The 27,273-nt window shown below is 46.2% G+C and overlaps 1 protein-coding gene across 10 annotated transcripts in view; it reads right to left on the bottom strand.

Moving 5' to 3' along the window:
- THOC5 (THO complex subunit 5) overlaps positions 1–26,490 on the bottom strand; it is a 37,652-nt gene extending 11,162 nt beyond the window's left edge. Inside the window, exons 1-14 of one of the 10 annotated variants that reach the window (XM_074004073.1) lie at positions 26,443–26,490; positions 24,831–25,121; positions 23,335–23,466; positions 17,675–17,818; positions 16,642–16,755; positions 16,081–16,178; positions 14,244–14,390; positions 10,798–10,912; positions 6,030–6,162; positions 5,276–5,308; positions 3,350–3,427; positions 2,793–2,833; positions 2,441–2,540; positions 182–290 (exon numbers count right to left, since the gene is read on the bottom strand). In XM_074004073.1, coding sequence (XP_073860174.1) covers positions 182–290; positions 2,441–2,540; positions 2,793–2,833; positions 3,350–3,427; positions 5,276–5,308; positions 6,030–6,162; positions 10,798–10,912; positions 14,244–14,390; positions 16,081–16,178; positions 16,642–16,755; positions 17,675–17,818; positions 23,335–23,430 — 1,208 coding nt within the window. In that variant the 5' untranslated portion in view covers positions 23,431–23,466; positions 24,831–25,121; positions 26,443–26,490. Of the gene's footprint in view, positions 1–181; positions 291–2,440; positions 2,541–2,792; positions 2,834–3,349; positions 3,428–5,275; positions 5,309–6,029; positions 6,163–10,797; positions 10,913–14,243; positions 14,391–16,080; positions 16,179–16,641; positions 16,756–17,674; positions 17,819–18,583; positions 18,914–23,334; positions 23,467–24,830; positions 25,122–26,442 lie in introns of those variants that run through there. The other 9 variants (XM_005567658.5, XM_005567661.5, XM_074004075.1 and 6 more) reach the window with 9 other exon arrangements.
- Positions 26,491–27,273: the final 783 nt, after the last annotated feature.

The following is a 27,273-nucleotide window of genomic DNA, read 5'->3' as shown; positions in this document are numbered from 1 at the left end:
AAGAATGCTTTCTAAGATACCAGCAAATGTGCCAGGACTTCTGGTCCATCTGGATACAAGACAAGTCAACACAGCTGTGGACCTCTCCAGAGCCAGAGGGAGGAACCGAGAGCAGCCCCGCAAAGAGGCTCTCACCACCTCCCCATCCCGTGTGTCACTGCCCAGAGCGCCTGCCCAGTACCCTGCACTGATGGGGGTGATCAGCTCTGTGGCGGTTGTCACTTTGGCTTTTACTGTCATGATGTTGAGGTTCATGAGGTAGTAGAAAGTCAGGTGAAGCACGCTGTCATCTGGAGGGGAGGAAGACGAGAGAATTTATGAGTCAAACACTCAGAGCAGAATCAACAGAGTCATAGGGAGTAGCAAGGGAGCGGGGTAACGCGTTGAAAACCTAACCACTAGGTATTATGCCCACTACCTGGGTGACGGATCATTCATACCCCAAACCTCAGGACCACGAAAAATAGTGTAACAAACCGGCACATGTACCCCCAGAATCGAAAACAAAAGTTGAAATTATAATAAAAAAAAGAAAAAGAAAATCAGAATCATAGAAAAATTCAAACAGACTTTTACAATCATTTACTATAAAAACAAAATTGGCCGGGCGCAGTGGCTCATGCCTGTAATTCCAACACTTTGGGAGGCCGAGGCGGGCGAATCAGGAGGTCAGGAGATCGAGACCATCCTAGCTAACAAGGTGAAACCCTGTCTTTACTAAAAATACAAAAAAATTAGCTGGGCGTGGTGATGGGCGCCTGTAGTCCTAGCTACTCAGGAGGCTGAGGCAGGAGAATGGCATGAACCCAGGAGGCGGAGCTTGCAGTGAGCTGAGATGACGCCACTGCACTCCATCCTGGGCAACAGAGCAAGACTCCATGTCAAGAAGGAAAAAAAAAAAAAATCACGACAGTAATATAGTGAATAAAAAGAAGCAAAGAGAGCACCTACAAATTCTTTGCTACTCTTCCCACCAACAGGTAGGGCTTAATTTCTCTGCCCTTGAGCATGGGCTGGACTTAGTGACACAGCTTCTAACAAATACAAGATAGAATGGGAACCACGTGATCAAGGTCAATATCAGCAGAAATAAGACAGTGATATCAGGTAGCCCTGATATGACATGATAGCAAGGATCTCATCTATGCTATTCTCCCCCAAAATCCATAATCTCAAGTCTAATCAAGGTCATGAAACACAAGGAAAGACTGAGAAACTGTCACTGCCTGGAGGAGACTTAGAAGCATGGCAACTAAATGCACTTTGAGACCCTGGCTTGGATCCTGGAACATAAAAAGGACATTAATTGAAAAAGGAAGAAACTAAAAAAATTCTGTCATTTAGTTAACAGTATTGGACCAATGAAATTAAGAGTAGTGTGGATCACTGGTAATCATACCATCTATAATTAAGATGTAACTTTAAGGGAAGCTGAATGAAGAGTATATAGGAACTCATATTATTTTGGCAAGTCTTCTATGAGTCTAAAATTATCTCAAAGTCAGCCACGGTGGTGCATGCTTCAGTCCCAGCTACTTAGGAGGCTGAGGCAGGAGGATCATTTGAGCCCAGGAGTTCAAGACCAGCCTGGGTAACATGATAAAACCCCATCTCTAAAAAAAATACAAAAATTAACTGGCATGATGGCACGTGCCTGTAGCCCCCGCTACCTGGGAGGCTGAGGTGGGAAGAACGATTGAGCCCAGGAGGTTGAGCTGTAGTGAGCCGTGATCATGCCACTGCACTCCAGACTGGATGACAAGAGTGAGACCCTATCTCTAAAAACAACCAACCAACCAGCAAAAAGACAACCAGTGTGTAGAGCCTATTTCCATTTGTGTAAAAAATAAAGTGGGAAGTGGATAAATATACATTTGTATAAAAGCTTCTAGGTGCAAAGAATCTTTCTGGAAAATATATAAGAAGTCTGTAATAATGGTTGCCCTTGGAGGTGAGACCTAGGACTGGTATCTAGGAACCTGGGGTGGGAGGGAAACTTAAATTTTATTGTTAGCTCTTATACTGCTAGAACATTTTATTATGTGGTAGTTTTTCATACAAACCAACTTCAAAACATACACTCTGCAGAATACAAGGTTCTACTTATATTTACCAAATTAAACATGTTGGTCTTATTACTCAAAACCTGTATGCTTTTGCAACTTGTTCTAGATATTTGACTTGCCAGATTCAGAAAGAGGTGTGGTTTTCTCAAGCTTCTGCCTTATGTGACTGGAGTTTTGTTGCTATGTTGTTACGGTTATGACTTAACAACAAAAAGAAACAAATTCCATGCAAAACAATAAGGAAAGACAAAGCAACATGAAATGGGAATTCTTTGTTGGGCAAATAGGCGTCTGGCTCCTGGACCCTCTGCATCTGCAGCTAGGTGAACTCTTAGGTGCTACAGATCCCCTAAACAAGGTGAGTGTAGCCAGACCTTTGCACTTCAGGTCGAGCATGACGGACAGTGGGTGCCTCTTCAGCATCTCTTTGCGTTTGTCGTCCAACTGAACCCCCAGCGTGGGTCTCCGGCGTTTCTGGACAAAGGAATGTGCCAAGCTGATGAGCACCGGTCATACCAATCTCCCCTTCCCTCTCCCAACCAGCCAGGCCTCAACCCTACTGCCTGGCACCTGCTGCTTCAGCTAGCTGGGTTGCCAGACTCCCCTCCCAGCAGCCTTTTCTTTCAAACCTCTTTCTTCTGCTTCTAGGGAGGATGGCACCTGCAAACAAGCATGCCCCAGTGCATGCAGCTGCTTGATGCTCCCATAAAAGAAAGTGGTTCTCACCGTGGTCTGCTCCTCCTCAGCATCCGAGTCACTCTCGTCATCTGCAGCCACAGAGAGAAGGCAGCTAGAGGTGAGGGGGCTCCAAATGCTCCCTAAAGCACTCCAACCCACATGGCATAAAGGGGCCCTGACTCTGTCTTTGGTAAATGAGTTTCTCTATAACAAATAATAAATTAACTTGCTGCTTCTTATTCAGTATAGAAAACATGGTGAAGAAAAAAGAAAAAAGGCCTTACTTGCTTTACCTTATTTAATCCACATAACAATCCTACATGAGGTGTTACTATCTGTTTTCACAAATGAATAAGCTGAGGCTCTGGAATGTTAAATACCTTCCTCGGGGTCAGTCGGCTAGTGAGTGGCAGGGCTGAAATCCACGGGCAGCACCTTGTGACTCCGGGGAGTGAGCTCTCTTTCCTGTCTACCCCAGGATGCTAGGACATTCAAGTCAAGCTTCCTGCTACACAGAACCAGTCCAGCTGGTTCTCCAAAGACCAGGACTGCCCTTGGATGGTGACTTGGTGTCGCTGGGGGAGGAATCCCAACCACCACATTACCTTGGGAGTCCTCTGGAGGCTTGAAAAGAGCCTTGGCTTCATCCACACTGCCTTCGATTGCCACAGATAACGTCTTATCTGGGGGGCAAGAAAGAGTCTGGTAGGAAAGCTGCTGAGGAAAGGTGCTAAGCAGCACGAGTAGGCCAGCTCTGGGGCTGCATTTCTCTCACTTCTGCCCAGCTCCTTGCTGACTAAGGGTGGAACGGCAAAAATCCTTGCTCCAGATGAAGGGAAACAAGGTGGGAAACTTAAGTCTTTTTTTTCTGTCATTTACTGAGAACAAACAACTTAAGTACAAATTCCTAAACCAGCATCACCTGAAACTAGCAGGGAATGCCTCTCTTTTTTGGTGCACACCAAAGCACAGAAATTCAAACTGAGGGCCTAAAGCCACATGGAACTCCTCTGCCAATTGTCTTAGAGGTTCTTATCCAGAAATCCACACCTGTCCACATCCCAGAAACAATGATTCTCACCTAAGTGCTTTTTCTTTATTCTACACTATACCAAGCACATGGCTGCCACTGTCTCACTTAACTGGGAGGCAGTAGGACAGTGAATAGGAACTTGGATCTTGCAGTCTAGTCCCAGACCTGAGTCCCCACCTAACCAATTCCCAAACACATGACCTGGAAAGTTATGTCACTGTCTGAGCCTCAGTTTCTATATCTATGAAATGGGGACTTGAAAAATAGTAGCTGCTGGGCACGGCGGCTCACGCCTGTAATCCCAGCACTTTGGGAGGCCGAGGCAGGTGGATCACCTGAGGTCAGGAGTTTGAGACCAGCCTGGCCAAGATGGCAAAATCCTGTCTATACTGAGAATACAAAAATTAGCTGTGTGTGGCGGCATGTGCCTGTAATCCCAGCTACTTGGGAGGCTGAGACAGGAGAACTGCTTGAATCCAGGAAGTGGAGGTTACTGTGAACTGAGATCATGCCACCGCACTGCGGCCTGGGCAACAGAGTGAGACTCTGTCTCAAAAAAAAAAAAAAAGAAAAATAGTAGCTACCCCATTAGTGGTGGCGACTGAATGAGCTGATGCTTGTAATTTTAATTATAAAATTATTAAAAATTAATTTTTAGGCTGTGCGTGGTGGCTGATGCCTGGTTGGGAGGCCAAGGAGAGTGGATCACCCAAAGTCAGGAGTTCGAGACCAGCCTGGCCAACGTGGTGAAATCCGTCTCTACTAACTATATAAAAATTAGCCGGGCACAATGGTGGGCACCTGTAACCCCAGCTACTTGGGAGGCTGAGGCAGGGAGAATTGCTTGAACCCGGGAGGCAGAGGTTGCAGTGAGCCGAGATCATGCCACTGCACTCCAGCCTGGGTAACAGAGTGAGACTCCGTCTCAGAGAAAAAAAAAAAAAAATTTAATCCTCACAACAACCCTACAGGAGTAATACATTATTATAGCCATTTTCAGATGGGAAACTTAAGGCTCAGAGAAGCTAGACATCACAGCCACATGGCTGATAAACCAGGGTTCAAGACCAGGTCTGTTCAACTTAAGCTTGGCCTCTCCAGCACATAAGCTAACAGCCTGTTGCATACACCAGGTGTGACTGTGACACCTTATTGAGTGATGTCTTGGGACCCCCCTCTGAGGGTCCAGTGCTGTGAGGTCAGACAGGCCACCACCTTCCAACTCCACTTTTAAGGGTACATATAGTCCCAAGAACCTGAAATGGTTTGCCTAGCCACACAAAAGAGGGATGGCAAACTTCCCCCAAGTGGCTGACCACTGCCTTATCTATGGCAACCCTATGTGAATCACCACCCTTCACCCCAAACAACTAGTTGCTCCCATCAGTCACCGGCAAACGCCAGACTATTTTTTTCAGTCATTTAATATTAGCATTCTACAGGAACATCAGAATGGAACAGGCCAATTTTAAACATAAAAGAAAAGAAAATTACTCACCCTGTCTAGGGGGCTGGGAGGATTTCATATGAGCTGATGATGGAAACAGGAGGGAGAACAAAGGGGAGGGGAGGACCAGAAGGACGAGGAAGACACAAGAAGAGAGACAGTAATGTGTTGGTGCCCTCGGTGGGAAGAGAAGCAAGCACTGGTGCAGTATATGTCTGTCTGATGTGGTGGGGTGGGGTTGGGGAGCAAATTTAGGTGCTGGGTGAAAGCTGCATTAGGGTAAAAGGCAGGGTCTCTAAAATTTTCTCAAAACCCTAGCAGAGTCACAGGCTGCCCTCAAGCTTAATGAGGACATATCTAACCTGGAAATCCACAACAAAGGCATGCAGCTGATTCAAGGCATGGTGAAAGCCTGGGAGAGCTGGCTGAGACCTGTATTCACCAGGCACCCCCACCCTGAAGCAGAGCAAGAGGCACTGATCTAACTGCCAAGCGTGCCTTGATGGGGTGAGCACCTGGGAGCCCAGATAGGCTGCCTGGGCTCTGCACCCAACAGCTGTCCAGTCAGGCTCACGAATGACTCAAAGCCACCCACGGTGAAATACCCATCAGGTATTAATCCAGCCTTAGGCCGGTTGGTCAGAGCAGCCATGCTGGGCAATGCAGAGGGAAGAAAGCTTCTGTCACCTGAGGGCTTCGGGGCAGGACTGAGAAATTTCCTGAGCACGTACTGCTTCCAACTGATTCACTCGGCCACAGCTGCTGCTCCCACAGCCCCTTGTCCTCACCCAGCCCCCATACTCACCACAGGCCTGCCCATATGCAGTGGCCTGAACAAAGAGGACATAGAGGGGAGGCGGCAGGTGCCTGGCTGTCTCATACTGCTTGTGAGCCTGGTCGAATGGCATAAACAGGTACTCCTGCACCGGAAGGGAAGCCTGCACACAAGAGACAGATTTTTGTTCTTCCTTTTTTAGCCAGTCCACACAGGAACAAGTGGCTACTGAGTGACTATAAACCATTGTTTATAAAAGTGATACATGATAAACTAATAGAACTAATAGGTGGATAAAAGCTCAATATAAACAAAATTATATTTCTTTATACTAGCAGCAAACAGTAAGAAAATAAAATTGTTTTATTTTACTTACTGTCAGGGTACCCTGGCTCATGCCCGTAGTCCCAGCACTTTGGGAGACTGAGGCAGGAGGATCACTTGAGGCCAGGAGTTCAAGAGCAGCCTGGGTAACTTAACGAGATGCCATTTCCATAAAAAATAAAAATCAATTTAAAAAAAAAGAAATTATAAAAAGATGCCATTTCAATACCATCAATAAAACATCAAATAAGAATAAACAGGCCGGGCATAGTGGCTCACGCCTATAATCCCAGCACTTTGGGAGGCTGAGGCAGGAGGATCATCTGAGGTCGGAAGATCGAGACCAGCCTGACCGACATGGAGAACCCTGTCTCTACTAGCTGGGCGTGGTAGCATATGCCTGTAATCCCAGCTACTCGGGAGGCTGAGGCAGGAGAATCACTTGAACCCAGGAAGTGGAGGTTGCGGTGAGCCAAGATTGTGCCATTGCACTCCAGCCTGGGCAACAAGAACAAAACTCTGTCTCAAAAAAACAAACAAACAAAAAACAATAAACAAGCAGGCTGGGCCTGTAATCCCAGCACTTTGGGAGGCCAAGGCAGGTGGATCACCTGAGGTCAGGAGTTTGAGACCAGCCTGGCCAACATGGTAAAACCCAATCTCTGCTAAAGATACAAAAATTGGCCAAGTGTGGTGGCACGCACCTGTAATCCCAGCTACTCGAGAGACTGAGGCAGAAGAATTGCTTGAACCTGGGAGACAGAGGATGCAGTGAGCCAAGATTGTACCACTGTACTCCAGCCTGGGCAACAGAGCAAGACTGCCTCAAAATAAAATTAAAATAAAACATAAAATAAAATAAACAAATGAAAGGCATATAAGCCTCTACACAAAAACCTGAGAAATGAAAAGTCTAAAATAAGTGGATACATATGAATGTCAATGGCCTGGAAGACTCAAATATTGTCCAGGTAACAGTTTATTCTAAAGTGGTCTGCTGATTCAATGCAATCCCAATCAAAATCCCAGCAGGTAAGAACAGACAATCTCATTCTGAAACTTATATGTAAATGCAAAGGGCCAAGAATAACCAAGACAATCCTGAAGAATTAGGTTGCAACTGTGCATCGAGACTTCTGATAAAGCCACAGTAAATAAGACGGTGTGATACTGTGCACAGATGGACACAGAGATTACACAACTATCCACGTGTACAAAGACATTTGATTTGTGACAAAAGTGGCACTACAGAGCAGTGCGAAGAGAATGTCTTCAATAAATGGTCAGCTAAATACCTATGTGGAAAGAAAAAAATGAATCTTTACCCTTAACTTACACTACATACAAAATCACTTTCAGGATGACTACAGATTTAAAGAGACAGATTTCTTAAACAAGACACAGAAAAAGTACTAACTATAAAGGAAAAGAATAATTACTAAAATTAGGAACATGCACTCATTAAAAGACACCATTAGCAAAGTGAAAAGGCAGGAGGTTACAGAACAGGAAAGATCTGGGAAAACACTCATCTCCAGGCAACCCAACAGAAAAACAGGCAAGAGACTTGCCTAGGCCCATCCCAAGAGGTTATCCAAAAGGCAAAATGTGCTGTGTTCAACATCACTAGTCCTCAGGGAAATAAAAATTTAAACTATAATGGGATCCTCCAGAGTAGTAAAAATTAAGGAGACTGAGAGTATCAAGTGTTGACAAGGATGTAGAACAATTAGAACTTTCATATGGTGCTGGTGGGAATTCCTATAAATTGGTACAATCACTTTAAAAAACTGTTTCAATGTCTACAAAAGCTAAATATATGTATAACATACTGTATGACCTAGCAATTTCATTCCTGGGTATATATTCAACAGATGTACACATGTATGCCAAAGCACACATATAAGAATGCTCATAGCAGCATTATCTGAATGGCCCTAAGCTGGAAACAACCAAATACTAAACATCAGTGAAAACAAACTCCTGCACTCATAAAAGCTCAGATGAATCTTAGAAACATACTGCTGAACAAAAGAAGCCAGATATACGAGTATATACTATGGTTCTCTTTGTATAGAGTTCAAAAACAGGCAAAACGAACCTATGATGTTAGATGTCAAGATTATGGTTACTGGAGTGTGGGGGAAGATAGGGACCGGGAGGGGGAATAAAGGAGCTTCCAGGAAATTGTTAATGTTCTTTCTCTTGGATTTTGGGTGCTGGTTACACAGATGTGTTTCTTAGTTAATATTCATTGAGCCATATACTTGCAAGTTATATGCTTTTCTGTATATACAATTCTGTTTTAAAGTAATACATTGTACATTGTTTTTAAAAGTTGTATTCAAGACCTTAGGCAATGAATTCAGGTTTTGTTTCAGAGATTTTATTTGTGTGCTTTTCTTGTTTTTTTTTCTTTTTTTTCTTGACTTGGGAAAGACTGAACTAGATCGCTTTGAGTTTCAAGTTTGCAGACTCTGCGCAATGCATGAGGATCAATTGCACAATACATAAAGTAAAATGAAAAGCATTTTAGGCCGGGCATGGTGGCTCATGCCTGTAATCCCAGCACTTTGAGAGGCTGAGGCAGGCGGATCACGAGGTCAGGAGATCGAGACCATCCTGGCTAACACAGTGAAACCCCATATCTACTAAAAATACAAAACAAAAAATTAGTTGGGCATGGTGGCAGGCACTTGTAGTCCCAGCTACTTGGGAGGCTGAGGCAGGACAATGGCATGAACCCGGGAGGCAGAGCTTGCAGTGAGCCGAGACTGCACCACTGCACTCCAGCCTGGGCAACAGAGTGAGACTCTGTCTCAAAAAAAAAAAAAAAAAAAAAAAAAGCCTTTTAGGCCGGGCGTGGGGGCTCATGCCTGTAATCCCAGTACTTTGGGAGGCCGAGGCAGGCGGATCACCTGAGGTCAGGAGTTCAAGACTACTGGCCAACATGGTGAAACCCTATCTCTACTAAAAATACAAAAATTAGCCAGGCGTGGTGGCAGGCGCCTGTAAACCCAGCTACTCGGGAGGCTGAGGCAGGAGAATCGCTTGAACCTGGGAGGCAGAGGTTGCAGTGAGCCGAGATGGCGCCACTCCACTCCAGCCTGGGCAACAAAGCAACTCTGTCTCAAAAAAAAAAAAAAAGGCATCTTAAAGTCATGGGGGGCGGCGGCAAAGGTGGGTAAGGAAAAGGGGAAAAAAAGTGGTATTCAAGTTTGTAAAACAAAAGCTCCCAGTTCCCAGTCCTCAAGGTAGCTGTTAATGGTTTGGTATGAATATAGACTTTTCCAAGTATATACCCAACTCCTATATGTATATAGCCCTACAGATACTTTGTAAACTAAGATATAGAAATGAGCTTATACTATATGTTCTACAACTTGCATTTTTTTGTTTAATAATATGACAGATCTTCTTTCATATTTCAGTTATTCTGTCAGTGGTTCGATATCAGTGGTTTGATTCCACACTTTCATCATAGCTCTAAGGCTGTACCATACAAGAATTTATTTAACCTGTACCCATTTAGAAATTTTCCAGGTAACAAGAGAAAATTTAACCATGCAGAAGCTTTGGTCAAGTACAACCAAAACTTTTAATTTCTGCTCTGTCACCCAGGCTCGAGCGATCCTCCTGCCTCAGCCTTCCAAGTAGCTGGGACAACAGGCACGTGCCACCATGACCAGTTAATTTTTTTTTGTAGAGGTGGGGTCTCCTGATATTGCCCAGGCTGGTCTCAAACTCCTGGGCTCAAGTGATCCTCCCTCCTCAGCCACCCGAAGTGCTAGGATTACAGGCATGAGGCACCGCAAGCAGTCAACAACTGTCCTTCCACACTTAGAGCTGAAGAAAGGAAATATAGAGATTGCCAAATCCTAAGAAAATAAGCAAATTTATCTCTAGGATCCTTTTACAAAGTTCTTTCATATTAGCCATCTACCTTGCTTCACAAAATTATAAGGATTTACACCAAATCTGGCTTCGCAAAGCAAATAAAAAGTGGGCCACCTATACAGAAAGACATTGTATTTTACAGGCCAAGTGTGGACTCTTCCTCATGAGTAAAGTTTTTTTCAGAGTGAGAAGATCTGTTGAGCAGTCTGACCCTGAAGCGTAGTCAGGGGGATCAAACAGACATCCACAAGAAGCAAGTTTAGATGCCTGGAGATTGTGAGGCCAGTGGGGGCCATGCAGGGGGTAAACCAAATTTACACAGTCTGAGAAAGTATACTACCCAGAGGAGGCTCTGGATGAAAATACCCAGGTCAATGCATGTATATATTCCTGAGGCCAGCACTTCTTCCTCCCAGACACAAGCTTATCACACCAACTGGGTAGGGATGCAGACAAGCCCATCCTTATACTATACTCTAATTTAGGGTAATAGACCTGGCAAAGCTCAAAGAGTGACATGGTGTCTGGCAGCGCCTGGTCAGTGGTGAAGGCAAAGCAAAAGGCCAGCGGGCCCCACCTGCATGATGCTGTTGAGGCGGGGCTGGAGGCTGCTCAGGTACTCCTTCTTCACCTCAATCTCCTTGAGAATCTTCTCCTTGTTGGATAGGCACTCTCGATACTTCTCTGCCAGCCTGTGGGGGGAGGAACGAGCATTGTCACCTGATATCCCCCTGTGATACCTCAACACGCCTGTTCACCGTCAGACTCCACCTAATGGTAGCAGCCATGATTAACTGCTAATGTTTATCCAGCACTCAATGTGTGCCAGGTACTTTGGTGAGTTCTTTACAAGCATAATTACATTTAATCCTTATAAAGACCCTGGAAAACAGGGACTTTTCTTATCCCCAAAGGAGGAAACCAAGGCTCAGGCAAGTAGATCACTTGCCCAAGGGCATCTAGCCAAGAACAAACACTGTGCTGGGCTTTGGATTCATGTCTCTTGCTCTCCAGAGGCTCTGTCTGCTCTGTAACCACTAGGGGATACACATGCCATCTTCTGTTCCATTTCTTGCTTGAGAGGTAAGACCTAAAACTTTCATAAACATGGACTTAGCAGCTATATAACCCAAAAGAGGCCCATGGACTGGCCTGGTTGGGACAGGGTGGGAATAGATTCTGGACCAGTGCCACAAGAATGCAGCACTGACAGCTGAGTCTGTGCCCAGAACAATCAGTGGACTGGACAACGGAGTGATAGGCCAGCCCCATTTGCTAAGACACTGACACAAATTTCCTAAGAACCAGACTCAGTTGGGCACGGTGGCTCACGCCTGTAATCCCAGCACTTTGGGAGGCCCAGGCAGGCGGATCACCTGAGGTCAAGAGTTCGAGACCAGCCTGGCCAACATGGTGAAACCCCGTCTCTACTAAAAAAATTAGCCGGGCACAGTGGCATGCACCTGTAATCCCAGCTACTCAGGAGGCTGAGGCAGGAGAACTGCCTGAAGCCACGAGGCGGATGTTTCAGTGAGACAAGATAGCACCACTGCATTCCAGCCTGGGAAACAGAGCAAGACTCCATCTCAAAAAAAAAGAAAAAAAGAACCAGATTCATGCTTACTAAATTCATAATATGAACCGAAAACAGAGAATACATTCCATAACAGAAAAAGGCAAGTATACAGCTACCTCACCAACAAAAAACCAGAACAAATGTGCCAATCAAAAGCCCTAGTATTCTTGTACAAATATGAAAGGGGAAAAAGTTACCATGAATGGAAAGGATGCAACCGTGAAAAGTTCATTACAGAAAAAAAAACAAAACCACTGTATTTTTAGAATGACTTAGATTAAAACACATAGTACTGGCCAGACACAGTGGCTCATGCCTAAAATCCCAGCACTTTGGAAGCCCAAGGCAGGTGGATCACCTGAGGTCAGGAGATTGAGACCAGCCTGGCCAACATGGTGAAACCCCCGTCTTTATTAAAAATACAAAAATTGGCCAGGCGCAGTGGCTCAAGCCTGTAATCCCAGCACTTTGGGAGGCCGAGACGGGCGGATCACGAGGTCGGGAGATCAAGACCATCCTGGCTAACATGGTGAAACCCCGTCTCTACTAAAAAAATACAAAAAACTAGCCAGGCGAGGTGGCGGGCGCCTGTAGTCCCAGCTACTCGGGAGGCTGAGGCAGGAGAATGGCGGGAACCCGGGAGGTGGAGCTTGCAGTGAGCTGAGATCCGGCCACTGCACTCCAGCCTGGGCGACAGAGCGAGACTCCGCCTCAAAAAAAAAAAAAAAAAAAAAAATACAAAAATTGGCTGGGCGTGGTGGCTCATACCTGTAAATTCCAACACTTTGGGAGGCTGGCGGGCGAAACATGAGGTCAAGAGATAGAGACCATCTTGGCCAACATGGTGAAACCCCGCTTTTACTAAAAATACAAAAATTAGCTGGGCATGGTAGAACATGCCTGTACTCCCAGCTACTCGGGAGGCTGAGAGGCAGGAGAATTGGTTGAACCAGGGAGGCGGAGGTTGCAGTGAGCCGAGATCATGCCACTGCATTCCAGCCTGGGCGACGAGAGTGAAACTCCATGTCAAAAAAATAAATAAATAAAACTCTTTATTAGTATAGAAAAGTTTATACCTAAAGTGTGACTTGAAGTATTATTTATGACAGCAAAAAAAAATGGCAACAACCTAAAATCCAACAGGGGAATAATTTTGTGAATTTTTCTATACACTAGGATATACACTAGAATGTTGCACAACCTCCTGAAAAAATGTTTACAAAGCTTTATGCCACAGGCATACATTTATAGATAAGGGGGGGAAAGGCAAAATACAAAATTAGATTTATGGTACAAAAGATAAGGTCTTCGGCATTAAAATTTGAAAGAGAGACCAGGCATGGTAACTCACACCTATAATCCCAGCACTTGGGGAGGCCAAGGTGGGAGAATCACTTGAAGCCAGGAGTTCAAGACCAGCTTGGGTAACAGAGTGAGACCCCTGCTCTACAAAAATAAAAATATTAGCCAGGCATGGTGGCAGGCACCCATAGTCCTGGCTACTTGGGAGGCTGAGGCAGAAGGATCACTTGAGCCCAGGATGTCAAGGCTGAAGTGAGTCGTTGTCATGCCCCAGTGCTCCATCCTGAGCAATAGAGTGAAATGCCATCTCTTTAAAAAAAAAAAAAAAAAACGGGGGGCCCGGCTCAGTGGCTCACACCTGTAATCCCAGCACTTTGGGAGGCCAAGACAGGCAGATCAGTTGAGATCAGGAGTTCGAGATCAGCCTAGCCAACATGGTAAAATCCCGTCTCTACAAAAAATACAAATAATAGATGGGCATGGTGGTATGCACCTACCACCCAGCTCCTTGGGAGGCTGAGGACTGACAATCACTTAAAGCCGGGAGGTGGAAGTTGCAGTGAACTGAGGTCACGCCACTGCACTCCAGCCTGGGAGACAGAGTGAGACTCCATCTCAAAAAAAAAAAAGCCCTTAAGCAATTATAACCCCAATCCCATCCATGATGAGGTTGGTGAAGTTTAAACTATCCAGTGTGAATTAATCATAAAATGGATTTGGTCTTAGAAACTATTCTGAGAGTTCCATAGTGCTTTGCTGCGTTATCCTGGGTCATGACAAAGCACTGACACTTTATGGTTAAAAGGTCAGGAAGGGGCCAGGCGCGGTGGCTCAAGCCTGTAAACCCAGCACTTTGGGAGGCCGAGACGGGCGGATCACGAGGTCAGGAGATCGAGACCATCCTGGCTAACATGGTGAAACCCCGTCTCTACCAAAAAATATAAAAAAAAAAAAACTAGCCAGGCGAGGTGGCGGGCGCCTGTAGTCCCAGCTACTCGGGAGGCTGAGGCAGGAGAATGGCGTAAACTCGGGAGGCGGAGCTTGCAGTGAGCTGAGATCCGGCCACTGCACTCCAGCCCGGGCGACAGAGCGAGACTCCGTCTCAAAAAAGAAAAAAAAAAAGGTCAGGAAGGAGGAAATGGTACCTTTTCCGCTGCTCCAGCTCCCAGTCTAGACGTGCCAGTGTTTGCTGGTGAGGGTCTCCCATGGTGACTTCGGCCTTGCTGATATCTGGTGGAGCCTCCTTATAAAACTCCTCTAAACTGACCAGATCAATTTCTTCGTGCTTCGACCTACAGACAAAAACATGACATTGTGCTGCCGTTCTCAGGAAACAAAATTGTAGTTTAAGTAAAATTGTAGTTTAAGTTCCACTATATTCTGGGTTTGTCAGTTTCCATTTGCATGATGATTACAGACCAGTGCATCACATTATTTTGTTTTTGATACCTTTTTAATTTTGAAATAGTTTAAGACTGCAAGAAGGTTCAAAAATAATACTGAGAATTTATTTCCTCCATGTACCCTTCACCCAAGTTCCCCCAATGATACTAACTTATCTAACCACATTATACATTGTCAAAACCAGGAACTGGCCGGGCGCGGTGGCTCAAGCCTGTAATCCCAGCACTTTGGGAGGCCGAGGCGGGCGGATCACAAGGTCAGGAGATCGAGACCACAGTGAAACCCCGTCTCTACTAAAAATACAAAAAATTAGCCGGGCGCGGTGGCGGGCGCCTGTAGTCCCAGCTACTCAGGAGGCTGAGGCAGGAGAATGGCGGGAACCCGGGAGGCGGAGCTTGCAGTGAGCAGAGATCGCGCCACTGCACTCCAGCCTGGGCAACAGCGTGAGACTCCGTCTCAAAAAAAAAAAAAAAAAAAAAAACCAGGAACTGACAATGGTACAATATTGTTAAGTACAGACCTGATGCAGATTTCACCTTTATTCGTATTTAACTTTTACTAGGTAATGATTTTGTGGAACAGATAAAGATGTCTCTCAAAAATCAGCATCAGGGATGGGCGCGGTGGCTCACGCCTGTAATCCCAGCACTTTGGGAGGCCGACACGGGTGGATCACGAGGTCAGGAGATCAAGACCATCCTGGCTAACACGGTGAAACCCCGTCTCTACTAAAAAATACAAAAAACTAGCCGGGCGAGGTGGCGGGCGCCTGTAGTCCCAGCTACTCGGGAGGCTGAGGCAGGAGAATGGTGTAAACTCGGGCGGCGGAGCTTGCAGTGAGCTGAGATCCGGCCACTGCACTCCAGCTTGGGCGACAGAGCAAGACTCCGTCTCAAAAAAAAAAGAAAAAAAAAAAAAAAGAAAGGAAAACTGGGCCAAAAGGTTAAAAGGATGTGACTGGAAGTGAGTTGCTCCCATACAATGTACCCAGGAATCAAACTGGTAATGTAAAGACCCCCGATAGGGAGAGAGACCTGCTTTTTACCAAGTGCAGAGCTCAAAACTCAAAAAGGTCAAAGAGACTTTTGAGATTCTTTATGCAGCCTGAAACCATGGCTTGCAATTCTCCCACATTCACCCTTGCAATTTGCCCTTCTCCCAGATCCTAGTTTCCTAAGCTCATCAGACTTCTTTTTAAAGAGAGACTTACAGGTGTGGTGGCTCACGCCTGTAATCCCAGCACTTTGGGAGGCCAAGGCAGGAGGATCACCTGAGGTCAGGAGTTCAAGACCAGCCTGGCAAACATGGCAAAACCCCGTCTCTACTAAAAATACAAAAATTAGCCAGGTGTAGTGGTGGGTGCCTGTAGTGGGAGGCTGAGGCAGGAGAATCGCTTGAACCCAGGAGGTGGAGGTTGCAGTGAGCTGAGATTCTGCCACTGCACTCCAGAGTGGGTGACAGAGCAAGACTCCATCTCAAAAACAAACAAACAAAAGAAACAGACTTACAGCGAGCTACACGGGAAAAAGCAATTACCGAGAGACCACATGTGCCAAAGCCCTGTCCTCCCAAACTCACTTAAACTCCAAACATTTGGTGATCTCCTTCTGTAGGTGCATCACCTCATACAACAGGTTCTGGAGCTGCAAGTGATAGGCATCTACTTTCTGCTTAGCCTGAAAGGAGGATAAGATCAGAGGTGAGCAGGGCAAGTAAGGATGGGGCAGAGGAGAGGGTCAGCAAACTAAGAGAAGGTGTAAAGGGAATAAAGAAGGGGATGGGGCTGGGTGCAGTGGATCACGTCTGTAATCCCAGCACTTTGGGAGGCTGAGGCGGGTGGATCACCTGAGCTCAGGAGTTCAAGACAAGCCTGGCCAACAAGGTGAAACCCCATCTCTACTAAAAACTACAAAAAGTAGCCGGGCATGGTGGTGGTGGCAGGCACCTGTAATCCCAGCTACTTGGGAGGCTGAGGCAGGAGAACTGCTTGAAGCTGGGAGGCAGAGGATGCGGTGAGCCAAGATCGAGATTGTGCCACTGCACTCTAGCCTGGGGGACAGAACGAGACTGTCTCCAAAAAAAAAAGAAGGGGATGAGGAGGAGAAAGGAGGAAGGTTAATTAAACCTTTTAACTCCTACCTCGTGGGTCTGATCTCTTCCTTTCTTCAACCTGATGTGGGCTAATCGGTTAAGCTTCTTTAGAGTCATGAAATGCACACAGCTCTGAATCCTCCGTTCTTCAATTTCGATTGCCTGTGAGCAAAGAAAACAGTAAAGCCCACTGAGACAGGGGCTCGCTCAGCTTCCTTCCGTCCCTCACCACCGACCCATCCTCATCTGGGGCCAAACATAGGCACTGGAGGGAGCCCAGAACCATGAGAAAAGTCATGAAGAAAATAAGAGGGATGGTTATATAAGGAAAACGCTTAAGAATCTCAGGCAAAAAAAAAGCAATTTCTGCTTGGACTAGAGTAACAGGAATTGAAGTTGGAATAAAGGCAGCGAAGGCACAATCTGTCTCTACAGATCCTACGCAGAGATCCCGGCAATAGTAACATCTTGCCATAAAATTTGACCTCTATAAATAACATTACAGGATAACTTAAATGGAAAATCACAGAATTATAGCCATAAAGCTTGGCTACAATAGATTGAATGCAATAATCGTAAGAAAACTTGTCAGCATAGGCACGAATATGTGCAATTCCTGGAAAAAAAATGGATTTTTTAAAAACTTATCAAGTTTTTAGTCACGTTGTTTAATTTATCTGCCCCTAAAACCTCATTTATTCACTTACTATTAATGATAATTTCATTTTTGGTGTCTATAATTTATTTATACATATCAATCTTTGTATCAAGCAAATGTATAAGTACTATTATCATTTCTCAACACCTAGCAAAATGCCTGGCACTTAATAAATATTAATTGGATAAATGATCAAATTAGTAGGGAAAAAATTAATTATCCTATACTTTCATTACTGTAATTGGTGACTGAGTGGTGATGAGAAGTTCCAATAAATTAATAGGTTTTGGGAGCCCTGAGGCTCCAGTCACCTGATCATGGCTAGGACAGAAGACCAAGATCAGGAAGGGCCCTGGTAGGTGCAAAAACAGCCTCATCTACGCATACCCACCAGGTTCACGGCCACGTGGTCCCCCTTCTTACCACATCCTTGCCACCCCTGCTCTTCAGGTCTTGGATCTCAGCCATCAGCCTCTGTAGCTCCTGGCAGGTATACTTGTATAACTCATAGTCTCTGCCAGGGTCCCGCAGATCCACCTCGGCCTCCTCACTGTAGTATTTACCTTCCTGTAGAGGTAAGGATAAAGGCTCTGTGTCCGTGAGGTAAAAGTCTCCCTGTTGGGATCAGGGACACTTGGCTGACATCTCGTTAGATAAAAACAGTAACAATGAAGCCCCAATCAGGTCTCTAAAAGATCTGGTCCTTAAATCAAATGCTTTTCTTCTCTTCAAAATAGAAACCTCTTTTGCTTTCTTTTTTTTTTTTTTTTTTTTTTTTGAGACGGAGTCTTGCTGTGTCGCCCAGGCTGGAGTGCAGTGGCGCAATCTCGGCTCACTGCAAGCTCCGCCTCCCGGGTTCACGCCATTCTCCTGCCTCAGCCTCCCGAGTAGCTGGGACTACAGGCACCCGCCACTGCGCCCGGCTAATTTTTTCTATTTTTAGTAGAGACGGGGTTTCACCATGGTCTCGATCTCCTGACCTTGTGATCCACCCGCCTCGGCCTCCCAAAGTGCTGGGATTACAGGCGTGAGCCACCGCGCCCGGCCCTCTTTTGCTTTCTGATTGCAGAGTAATGCATGCCTGATGTCAAAGATTCAGAATATACAGAGTAGTATCAAAAAGAAAACAGAAAAATTGCCTATAATTTCGCTTCAGTCCGAAACACCACCACTGTGAAGACTGTGGATAAATAAACATTTTATTTGTAAACAAAACGGGATCATATCATCTGTGCTGTTAAGTGCGACTTCCCATCTGTATTAGTCCACTTTCACGCTGCCAATAAAGACACACCTGAAACTGGGAACAAAAAAAGGTTTAATTGGACTTACAGTTCCACATAGCTGAGGAGGCCTCAGAATCATGGCGGGAGGTGAAAGGCACTTCTTACGTGGCAGCGGCAAGAGAAAAATGAGGAGGAAGCAAAAGCAGAAACCCCTTATAAACCCATCAGATGTCGCGAGACTTATTCACTATCATGAGAATAGCACGGGAAGGACTGGCCCCCATGATTCAATTACCTCCCTCTGGGTCCCTCCCACAACATGTGCCAATTCTGGGAGATACAATTAAAGTTGAGATTGAAAACCAAACCATATAATTCCGCCCCTGGCCCCTCCAAATCTCATGTCCTCACATTTCAAAACCAATCATGCCTTCCCAACAGTCGCCCAAAGTCTTAACTCATTTCAGCATTAACCCAAAAGTCCACAGTCCAAAATCTCATCTGAGACAAGGAAAGCCCCTTCCGCCTATGAGCCTGTAAAATCGAAAGCAAGCTAGTTACTTCCTAGATACAATGGGGGTACAATGGGGTGAATATAGCCATTCCAAATGGGAGAAATTGGCCAAAACAAAGGGGTTACAGAGCCCATGCAAGTCCAAAATCCAGCAGGACAGTCAAATTTTAAAGCTCCAAAATGATCTCCTTTGACTCCAAGTCTCACATCCAGGTCACGCTGATGCAAAAGGCGGGTTCCCATGGTCTTGGGCAGCTCTGCCCCTGTGGCTTTGCAGGATACATTCTCCCTCCCTCCTGGCTGCTTTCATAGGCTGGCATTGAGTGTCTGCAGCTTTTCCAGGTGCATTGCCCAAGCCATTGGTGGATCAACCATTCTAGGATCTGGAGGGACGGTGGCCCTCTTCTCACAGTTCCACTAGGCAGTGCCTCAGTAGGGACTCTGTGTGGGGACTCTAACCCCACATTCCCTTCCACACTGCCCTAGCAGAGGTTCTCCATGAGCACGCCAGCAGCAAACTTTTGCTTGGGAATCCAGGCGTCTCCATACATCTGAAATCCAGGCGGAGCAAATCTCCATTCTTGACTTCTGTGTACCCACAGGCTCAACACCACATGGAAGCTGCCAAAGCTTGGGGCTTCCACCCTCTGAAGCTACAGCCCAAGCTCTACATTGGCCCCTTTCAGCTATGCCTAGAGTGGCTGGGACACAGGGCACCAAGTCCCTAGGCTGCATACAGCACGGGGAACCTGGGACTGGCCCACAAAACCACTTTTTCCTCCTGGGCCTCTGGGCCTGTGATGGGAGGGGCTGCCATGAAGGTCTCTGACAAGGCCTAGAGACATGTTCCCCATGGTGTTGGAGATTAACATTAGGCTTCCTGCTACTTATGCAAATTTCTGCAACCAACTTGAATTTCTCCTCAAAAAACGGGTTTTTATTTTTTTATTTTTATTTTTTTTTAATTTTTTTATTTTTGAGACAGAGTCTCAGTCTTGTCACCCAGGCTGGAGTGCAGTGGCGTGATCTCAGTTAACTGCAAACTTCGCCTTCCAGGTTCAGGCAATTCTCCTGCTTCAGGCTCATGGGTAGCTGGGATTACAGGTACCTGCCACCAGGCCCGGCTAATTTCTGTATTTCTAGTAGAGATGGGGTTTCACCATGTTGCCCAGGCTAGTCTTGAACTCCTGACCCCAAGTGATCTGCCCACCTTGGCCTCCCAAAGTGCTGGGATTACAGGCGTGAGCCACTGCGCATAACCCAGTCACCTTTTGAAAGATTTGCTGCTTATAAATTTCTTCCACCGGATACCCTAAATCATCTCTCTCAAGTTCAAAGTTCCACAAATCTCCAGGGCAGGGGCAAATGTCTCCAATCTCTTTGCTAAAACACAACAAGAGTCACCTTTGCTCCAGTTCCCAACAAGTTCCTTATCTCCATCTGAGACCACCTCAGGCTGGACCTTATTGTTCATATTATCATCAACTTTTTTTTTTGGGGATGGAGTCTCACTGTGTCGCTCAGGTTGGAGTGCAGTGGCATGATCGCGGCTCACTGCAACCTCCACTTCCTTGGTTCAAGCAATTCTCTGCCCTCAGCCTCCCGAGTAGCTGGGATTACAGGCGCCCGCCACCACGCTCGGCTAAATTTTTTTTTTTTTTTGAGATGGAGTCTCGCTTTGTTGCCCAGGCTGGAGTGCAGTGGCCGGATCTCAGCTCACTGCAAGCTCCGCCTCCCGGGTTTACGCCATTCTCTTGCTTCAGCCTCCCGAGTAGCTGGGACTACAGGCGCCCGCCACCTCACCCGGCTAGTTTTTTGTATTTTTTTTAGTAGAGACGGGGTTTCACCGTGTTAGCCAGGATGGTCTCGATCTCCTGACCTCATGATCTGCCCGTCTCGGCCTCCCAAAGTGCTGGGATTACAGGCTTGAGCCACCGCACCCGGCCTAATTTTTTTGTATTTTTAGTAGAGACAGGGTTTCACCATCTTAGCCAGGCTGGTCTTGAACTCCTGACCTTATGATCCATCTGCCTCAGCATCCCAAAGTGCTGGGATTACAGGCGTTAGCCACCGTGTCCAGCCCATTATCAGTATTTTTGTCAAAGCCATTCAACAAGTCTCTAGAAGGTTCCAAACTTTCCCACATTTTCCTGTCTTCTTCTGAGCCCTCCAAACTGTTCCAACCTCTGCCTGTTATTTAGGGCCAAAGTCGCTTTCACATTTTCAGGTATCTTTTCAGCAACCCCCCAACTCTACTGGTATGAATCTACTGTATTACTTCGTTTTCATGCTGCTGATAGATACACCTGAAATTGGGAACAAAAAGAGGTTTAATTGGACTTACAGTTCCACATGGCTGGGGAAGCCTCAGAAACATGGCAAGAGGTAAAAGGCACTTTTTACATGATGGTGGCAAGAGAAAAATGAGGAGGAAGCAAAACCAGAAACCCCTGATAAGCCCATCAGATCTTGTGAGGCTTATTCACTATGAGAACAGCATGGGAAAGACCGGCCCCCATGATTCAATTACCTCCCTATAGGTCCCTCCCACAACACGTGGCAATTCTGGGAGATACAATTCAAGATGAGATTTGAGTGGGGACATGGTCAAACCATATGACCATCCCAGTAAATATAGATCTCAATCAAAATGGCTGCATGGTAGTCTACTATAGAGAGGAATTCCAGCTGGGTGCAGGGTGACTCACACCTATAATCCCAATACCTTGGGAGGCCAAGGCAGGCAGACCACTTAAGCTCAGGTGTTTGAGACCACCTTGAGCAACGTGGCAAAACCTCATATCTACAAAAAATACAAAATTAGCTGGGCATGGTGGCACACAGCTGTGGTCCCAGCTACTTGGAAGATTGAGCTGGGAGGATCGCTAAAGCCCAAGAGAGGGAGTCAGCAGTCAGCCAAAATCGTGCCACTGTACTCTGGCATGAGTGACAGAGTGAGACCCTGTCTCAAAAAAAATTTTTTTTAAATAGCTAAGTCACAAAGGAAGTTGACAGATTCAAGAACAGAGAAACAGACAAAATGAAGAAAAGAACCTGCCGACCACGAGCTCTCAGACCATAACAGTAACATTATTTTGAATCGAATTAGAAATATATGAATATTCATATATATATTTTTTGGAGACAAAAGTCTCGCTCTGTTGCCCAGGCCAGAATGCAGTGACTCCATCTCGGCTCACGGCAACCTCTGCCTACTGGGCTCAAGTGATTCTCCTGCCTCAGCCTCCCAAGTAGCTGGGATTATAGGAGTGTACCACCACGGCAGGCCAAAATATATGAATATATTCTTTTTTTTTTTTTTGAGAGAGAGTCTCGCTCTGCCCCCCAGGCTGGAGTGCAGTGGTGCAATCTCGGCTCACTGCAAGCTCCACCTCCCGGGTTCACACCATTCTCCTGCCTCAGCCTCCTGAGGCTCATGACACCCGGCTAATTTTTTTTTGTATTTTTTAGTAGCGACTGGGTTTCACTGTGTTAGCCAGGACGGTCTTGATCTGCTGACCTCGTGATCCGCCTGCCTCAGCCTCCCAAAGAGCTGAGATTACAGGTGTGAGCCACCGTGCCTGACTATGAATATATTCTTATAAGAAATTCAAAGTTTCAAATCTCCTTGACCACCTGCCTCCACACCTACTTCCTCCCAAAATTTAGGCACTGTTACCAGTTTGATGTGTATCTTTCCAGATCTTTCCTATTTACTTACATATACAGGTACCCACAGAAATTTATAGTTCTCCTTTTGGGTGAGTCTTTTCTATTTTCTAACATAAAGGGTTCACATTACACATGTTATGCTCTAGCTTTCTTCTTACACTTAACACTTTCTCTTGGAGATCTATCCTTGTCCTTACACACATACCACACATACTGACTTCCTTCTTTTCAACTGTACCATAATATCCCATAGTGTGGCTATACCATAGTGGAGTCACTCTTTTATTTTTGGAGACAGAGTTTGCAGGTATTGTCTCAGCAGCACACCCTGGGATTCAACATATATGAAGCTCCAGTGCCATGCTGCAGATGGACTGCCTTCTTCTGACCATCAGGAAAACTGGAGACACATTATCATACTGGAATACATTCTCTGTGCAGGTGCTAATCATGTCTAATACAGGCTTGTTGGTTTTGGAGATGCTGCAGCTAAACCGGATGTGGACACTCAGGTTTTGTGAAGAAACGGGAATCCCAGTCACCTGATCAAGTGGAAGCCACCAAAAAGTTGTACCTGGTAGATGCGACCCCGAGCTGCTGTAAACACATAGCCAGGTGCTTGGCCATGAGATGTAATTTCTCAGCAGCATGGCAACCCTGACTGATCTCACCTGCTCAGTGTCAGATCGATTCCGCTTTCCTTCAGCTGGGGCTCCATCACTTCGGATGACTTTGGGCTTCCGTTTTTTGCTCGATTCTGATGACATGGTTGTTCCTTGATGTCAGGAGGAAACAGCAGAGACCTGTTAAGAAGAGAAAGCTTTTGGCATTCTTCTGGAGCCGAACTAGCAGTTCTGGCCACTTACAGACTCGGTAACTCAAGAAAAGTCATTTAACCCCTCAAAGCCTCAATTTAACCCTCTATAATACAACAGGGAAGCATCCCTCAGCCCGTCCAAAACAAACTCCACCGCCTTTTATAAAAAGGCATCACCACCCACCCCCACTGATCTCGGAATCATCTTCTTCAACCTCTCCCTTCCCTGCCTTCACCCACATCCTGCTCCACACTCTCCACAGAAGAGACCTGCATTCAAGGGTCCGCTCAGCTATCCAGGCACCATGTGTCTCTCCATCTCAACACCCTATTCCAAGCCCTCCACATTCCTCTCCAGGACTACTCTTAACAGTCTTGCCCAACAATACTGTCTAAATTATCTTTCTTAAAAAAGACCAACCTAATTAATGACTCTCCTGTTTCAAAACTTTTGCTGGCTCTTCATAATGCACTGAATACCCATATTCCCTGACCTGTCATAAAGACCCTTGATGGTTTGTCCCCAACCCATCTTCCCAATTTCATTTCTTGCATTCCCATTCCTACTGACCTTCCCACTGTCCCCAACCTCTGCTCCTGGCTGCAATTACACCCTGCAATCCCAGTTCTCCAAACACTCCACGTCCTTTCCCCTGCTTGCAAAGCTCTTCCTCCCTATATCCAAGACTAAGCAAAGCTCATCTGCTCTAGGAAGCCTGTCAGGTCTCCCCAAAGCACTCTTTTGGCTACTTTGGGTACACTGTTACGGAATTTATCTCTGTGAATCGTTCACCTGTCTTCCCATGTAGATTGTGAGCTCTATCTTCTTCCCCCTGAGCCTTGCAGAGTGCTCCATAAATTAGTATCCAAACTCCTCAGTCTGGCATTTAAACGCACTCCCACTACTACTGTGATCACTGTGTGCTGGGCCTTGATCCAAGCACTGTATGGGTAAGTTCTCATTTGCTCCTTATAACAAACTTTTCAGATAAGAACTACCACCATTTTACAGACGACAAAACTGAGGCTTGCAACGGGAATTACTTGCCCAAGGTCACATGACTACTATGCTAAAATCTGGATCTATCCAATCAATGCCATACTGGTGCTCTTAACTACACTGTTACGCCTCCTAGTCCTGCCAGCATCTCATCTAGTGATGCCATCGACTCCCAGGTTGATCCTAGAATTTAAAGTATAGAACCTACATTTCATGGGGCTCTAGGGTCACAAAGCATCCTCCCTTGTTGCCTCACCACAGCCTCCTGAGGTGGGCAGCACTGTCCCCTTTACCTTAATCTATCTTGGTCTGTCACCCAAGCTGGAGTGCAGTGGCACAATCATACTCACTGAAGCTTCCACCTCTCTGACTTGAGGCAGCCAATAGTTTGTCATGGTAAAAGTCAGAGAGCCCTGAACTGGAATGTCCGTTCTACTCTTTCACGGCTATGAGTCCCCGGACAAGTCACTTCACTTTTCTCTGGGTCTGATTCCTCACAAATCAAATGAGAATAACAGTCCCTACCACAGGGGTTGTTGTGGGCTTTAACACAGGAGGCATTCCACTGGGGAAGGTGATGAAGATGACCTGGGATTGTGGCTTCAGATGATGCATAGGTGATCTTAAATAATGCTGAACACCTAAGGAGAAAGTTAATCCCTTTTCAATTCTTTTTTGAAACTTCTGATTGCTTCAAGGAGAACATCTAAGTTCCCTAGTTTGTCTTTAACATCTATGAATACCAGTGTTCCTTTGTAACAAAAGAACTCTATCCCACAGCCTTAAACAACAAAATCTAGCCAGAATTTGTTAACAGTGATCTATTTTCATTATATTAACTATATTAATTTTTACCTTCTACATAAAACAAGTGAAAGCAGCTTTCCATTTCTGGTGGAGAGATTTCAAGTTTTCTCTCAAAGTAAATTTTTAGTTTCAAAAGTGACTTGGCTGGGCGCAGTGGCTCACGCCTGTAATCCCAGCACTTTGGGAGGCTGAGGCAGGTGGATTACCTGAGGTCAGGAGTTCAAGACCAGCCTGGCCAAAAGGTGAAACCCCGTCTCTACCAAGAATACAAAAATTAGCCGGGTGTGGAGGTGTGCGCCTGTAAGCTCAGCTACTCAGGAGGCTAAGGTAGGAGAACCACCTGAACCCGGGAGGCAGAGGTTGCAACAAGCTGAGATCGCCGCCACTTCACCCCAGCCTGGGAGACAGAGCGAGATTCAGTCTCAACAACAACAACAAAAAAAGTGACTGGGCTCACACCTGTAATCCCAACACTTTGGGAAACCAAGGCAAGCAGAGGCGAAAGAATCGCTTGAGCCCAGGAGTTCAAGACCAGAGTGGGAAACAGAGCGAGACCCCATTTTCAGAAAAAATTTAAAAATTAGCCTAGTGTGGTGACGCACACCTGTGGTCCCAAGCTACTCTGGAGGCTGGGGTGGGAGGATGGCTTGAACCCACAAGTTCCAGGCTGCAGTGAGCTATGATCGCTCAGTCTTGACAACAGGGACCCCGTTGCAAAAAAAAATTTTTTTGGACTGGATTAAAAATTTTTAGTAAACGGTAGTACAGGCGGTAAGTTGATCTGGCAAAGCCTACAAAGACGGGACCTGAAAGGCTTAAGTGTGAGAAATCCTGACTTTGGCAACACAGTAGAGTGCCTGGCACACAGAAAAGCACATTATATGTGAGCTGTTACCATCACCACCATCACCCCCCCCATCAGGCTACATTTTCACGACCAAGAGGCTGCAACGTGAAGCCTGAGGATGCTGCAGCGAACACTTTTCGGATGAGATAACAGCGCAGCGCCGAGGGGCCGGGGACTGCCGGTAGTGAGGGAGGAGAATCCGGGTCAGACCCCAGCCCAGGGGCGCCCTTTGGGCGATCAGCACCTCAGTCCCGGAGTGCCCGGCCCCGCCCCATATCCCAGCCCCGCTGCCCTACTCCCCTCCTCACCTCACAGCTCCGCGAACCTGGAACCGGGAGCAAGCCACTTCCGGAGGCGGAGCAAAGGCGGCTCGCGCACCATAGAGAAGCGGAAGTGAGGAAAGGGCGGCCGATCGGAAGCGAGGCGTGGAGGCCGGAAGCTGAGCGCGGAGGCCCCCGAAGGAGGTGGGGGCGTGGTGAGGCTGTAAAGAACAGACAAAGAGACCTGTTCTTTGTTCACTGTCCCAGGGCCTAAGGCAGTGCCCAGCAACTAGTGGGCGCTCCGCCAAGTAGTTGAATTAATGTTGTGTTATGTCCAAGATAACACGAAAGAACTTGGCAGCGGCCGGAAAGATTTGGGCCCTAAAGGATTTGCATCCATAACGTTGCTGCTTAATTATTATTTTCACCACAATATGCCACACAAGTGAAGGCAACAAGTCAGGGAGGGCATTAACCTCATTTTACACTTGGCTTTTTGAGGAGTGCGTCACCAGTTTCTCCATTTTAGACCTGACTTGCCCAGGACAGAGAGTCACAAGTCTAACGCAATATTTGAAAGCTTCTAATGCAGTATATGAAAGCTTCAAGTGTTTCCTACCCCCTGGCATGAACTGTACAAATAGGGTCGATTTTTTCGGGTAAATCCTACTTATCCGGAGCTAGTAACACGTGTCCTGAATCCCTGGTTGTACAGTGCCAGTTCCTTCTTCCCTGGAGCAAGAAGGAAAATAATGGTTTTGTTTTTTTTTGTTTTTTTGTTTTTTTGAGACAGAGTTTTGCTCTGTCGCCCAGGCTGAAGTGCAGCGGCACAGTCTCTGCTCACTGCAACCTCTGACTCCAGGGTTTAAACGATTCTCC

This window comes from Macaca fascicularis, chromosome 10 (genome assembly GCF_037993035.2).
Source record: "Macaca fascicularis isolate 582-1 chromosome 10, T2T-MFA8v1.1".
NCBI classification, from domain to species: domain Eukaryota; kingdom Metazoa; phylum Chordata; class Mammalia; order Primates; family Cercopithecidae; genus Macaca; species Macaca fascicularis.
Note: the sequence above shows the minus strand (reverse complement) of the source record. Positions and strands in the feature narration are given on the sequence as shown.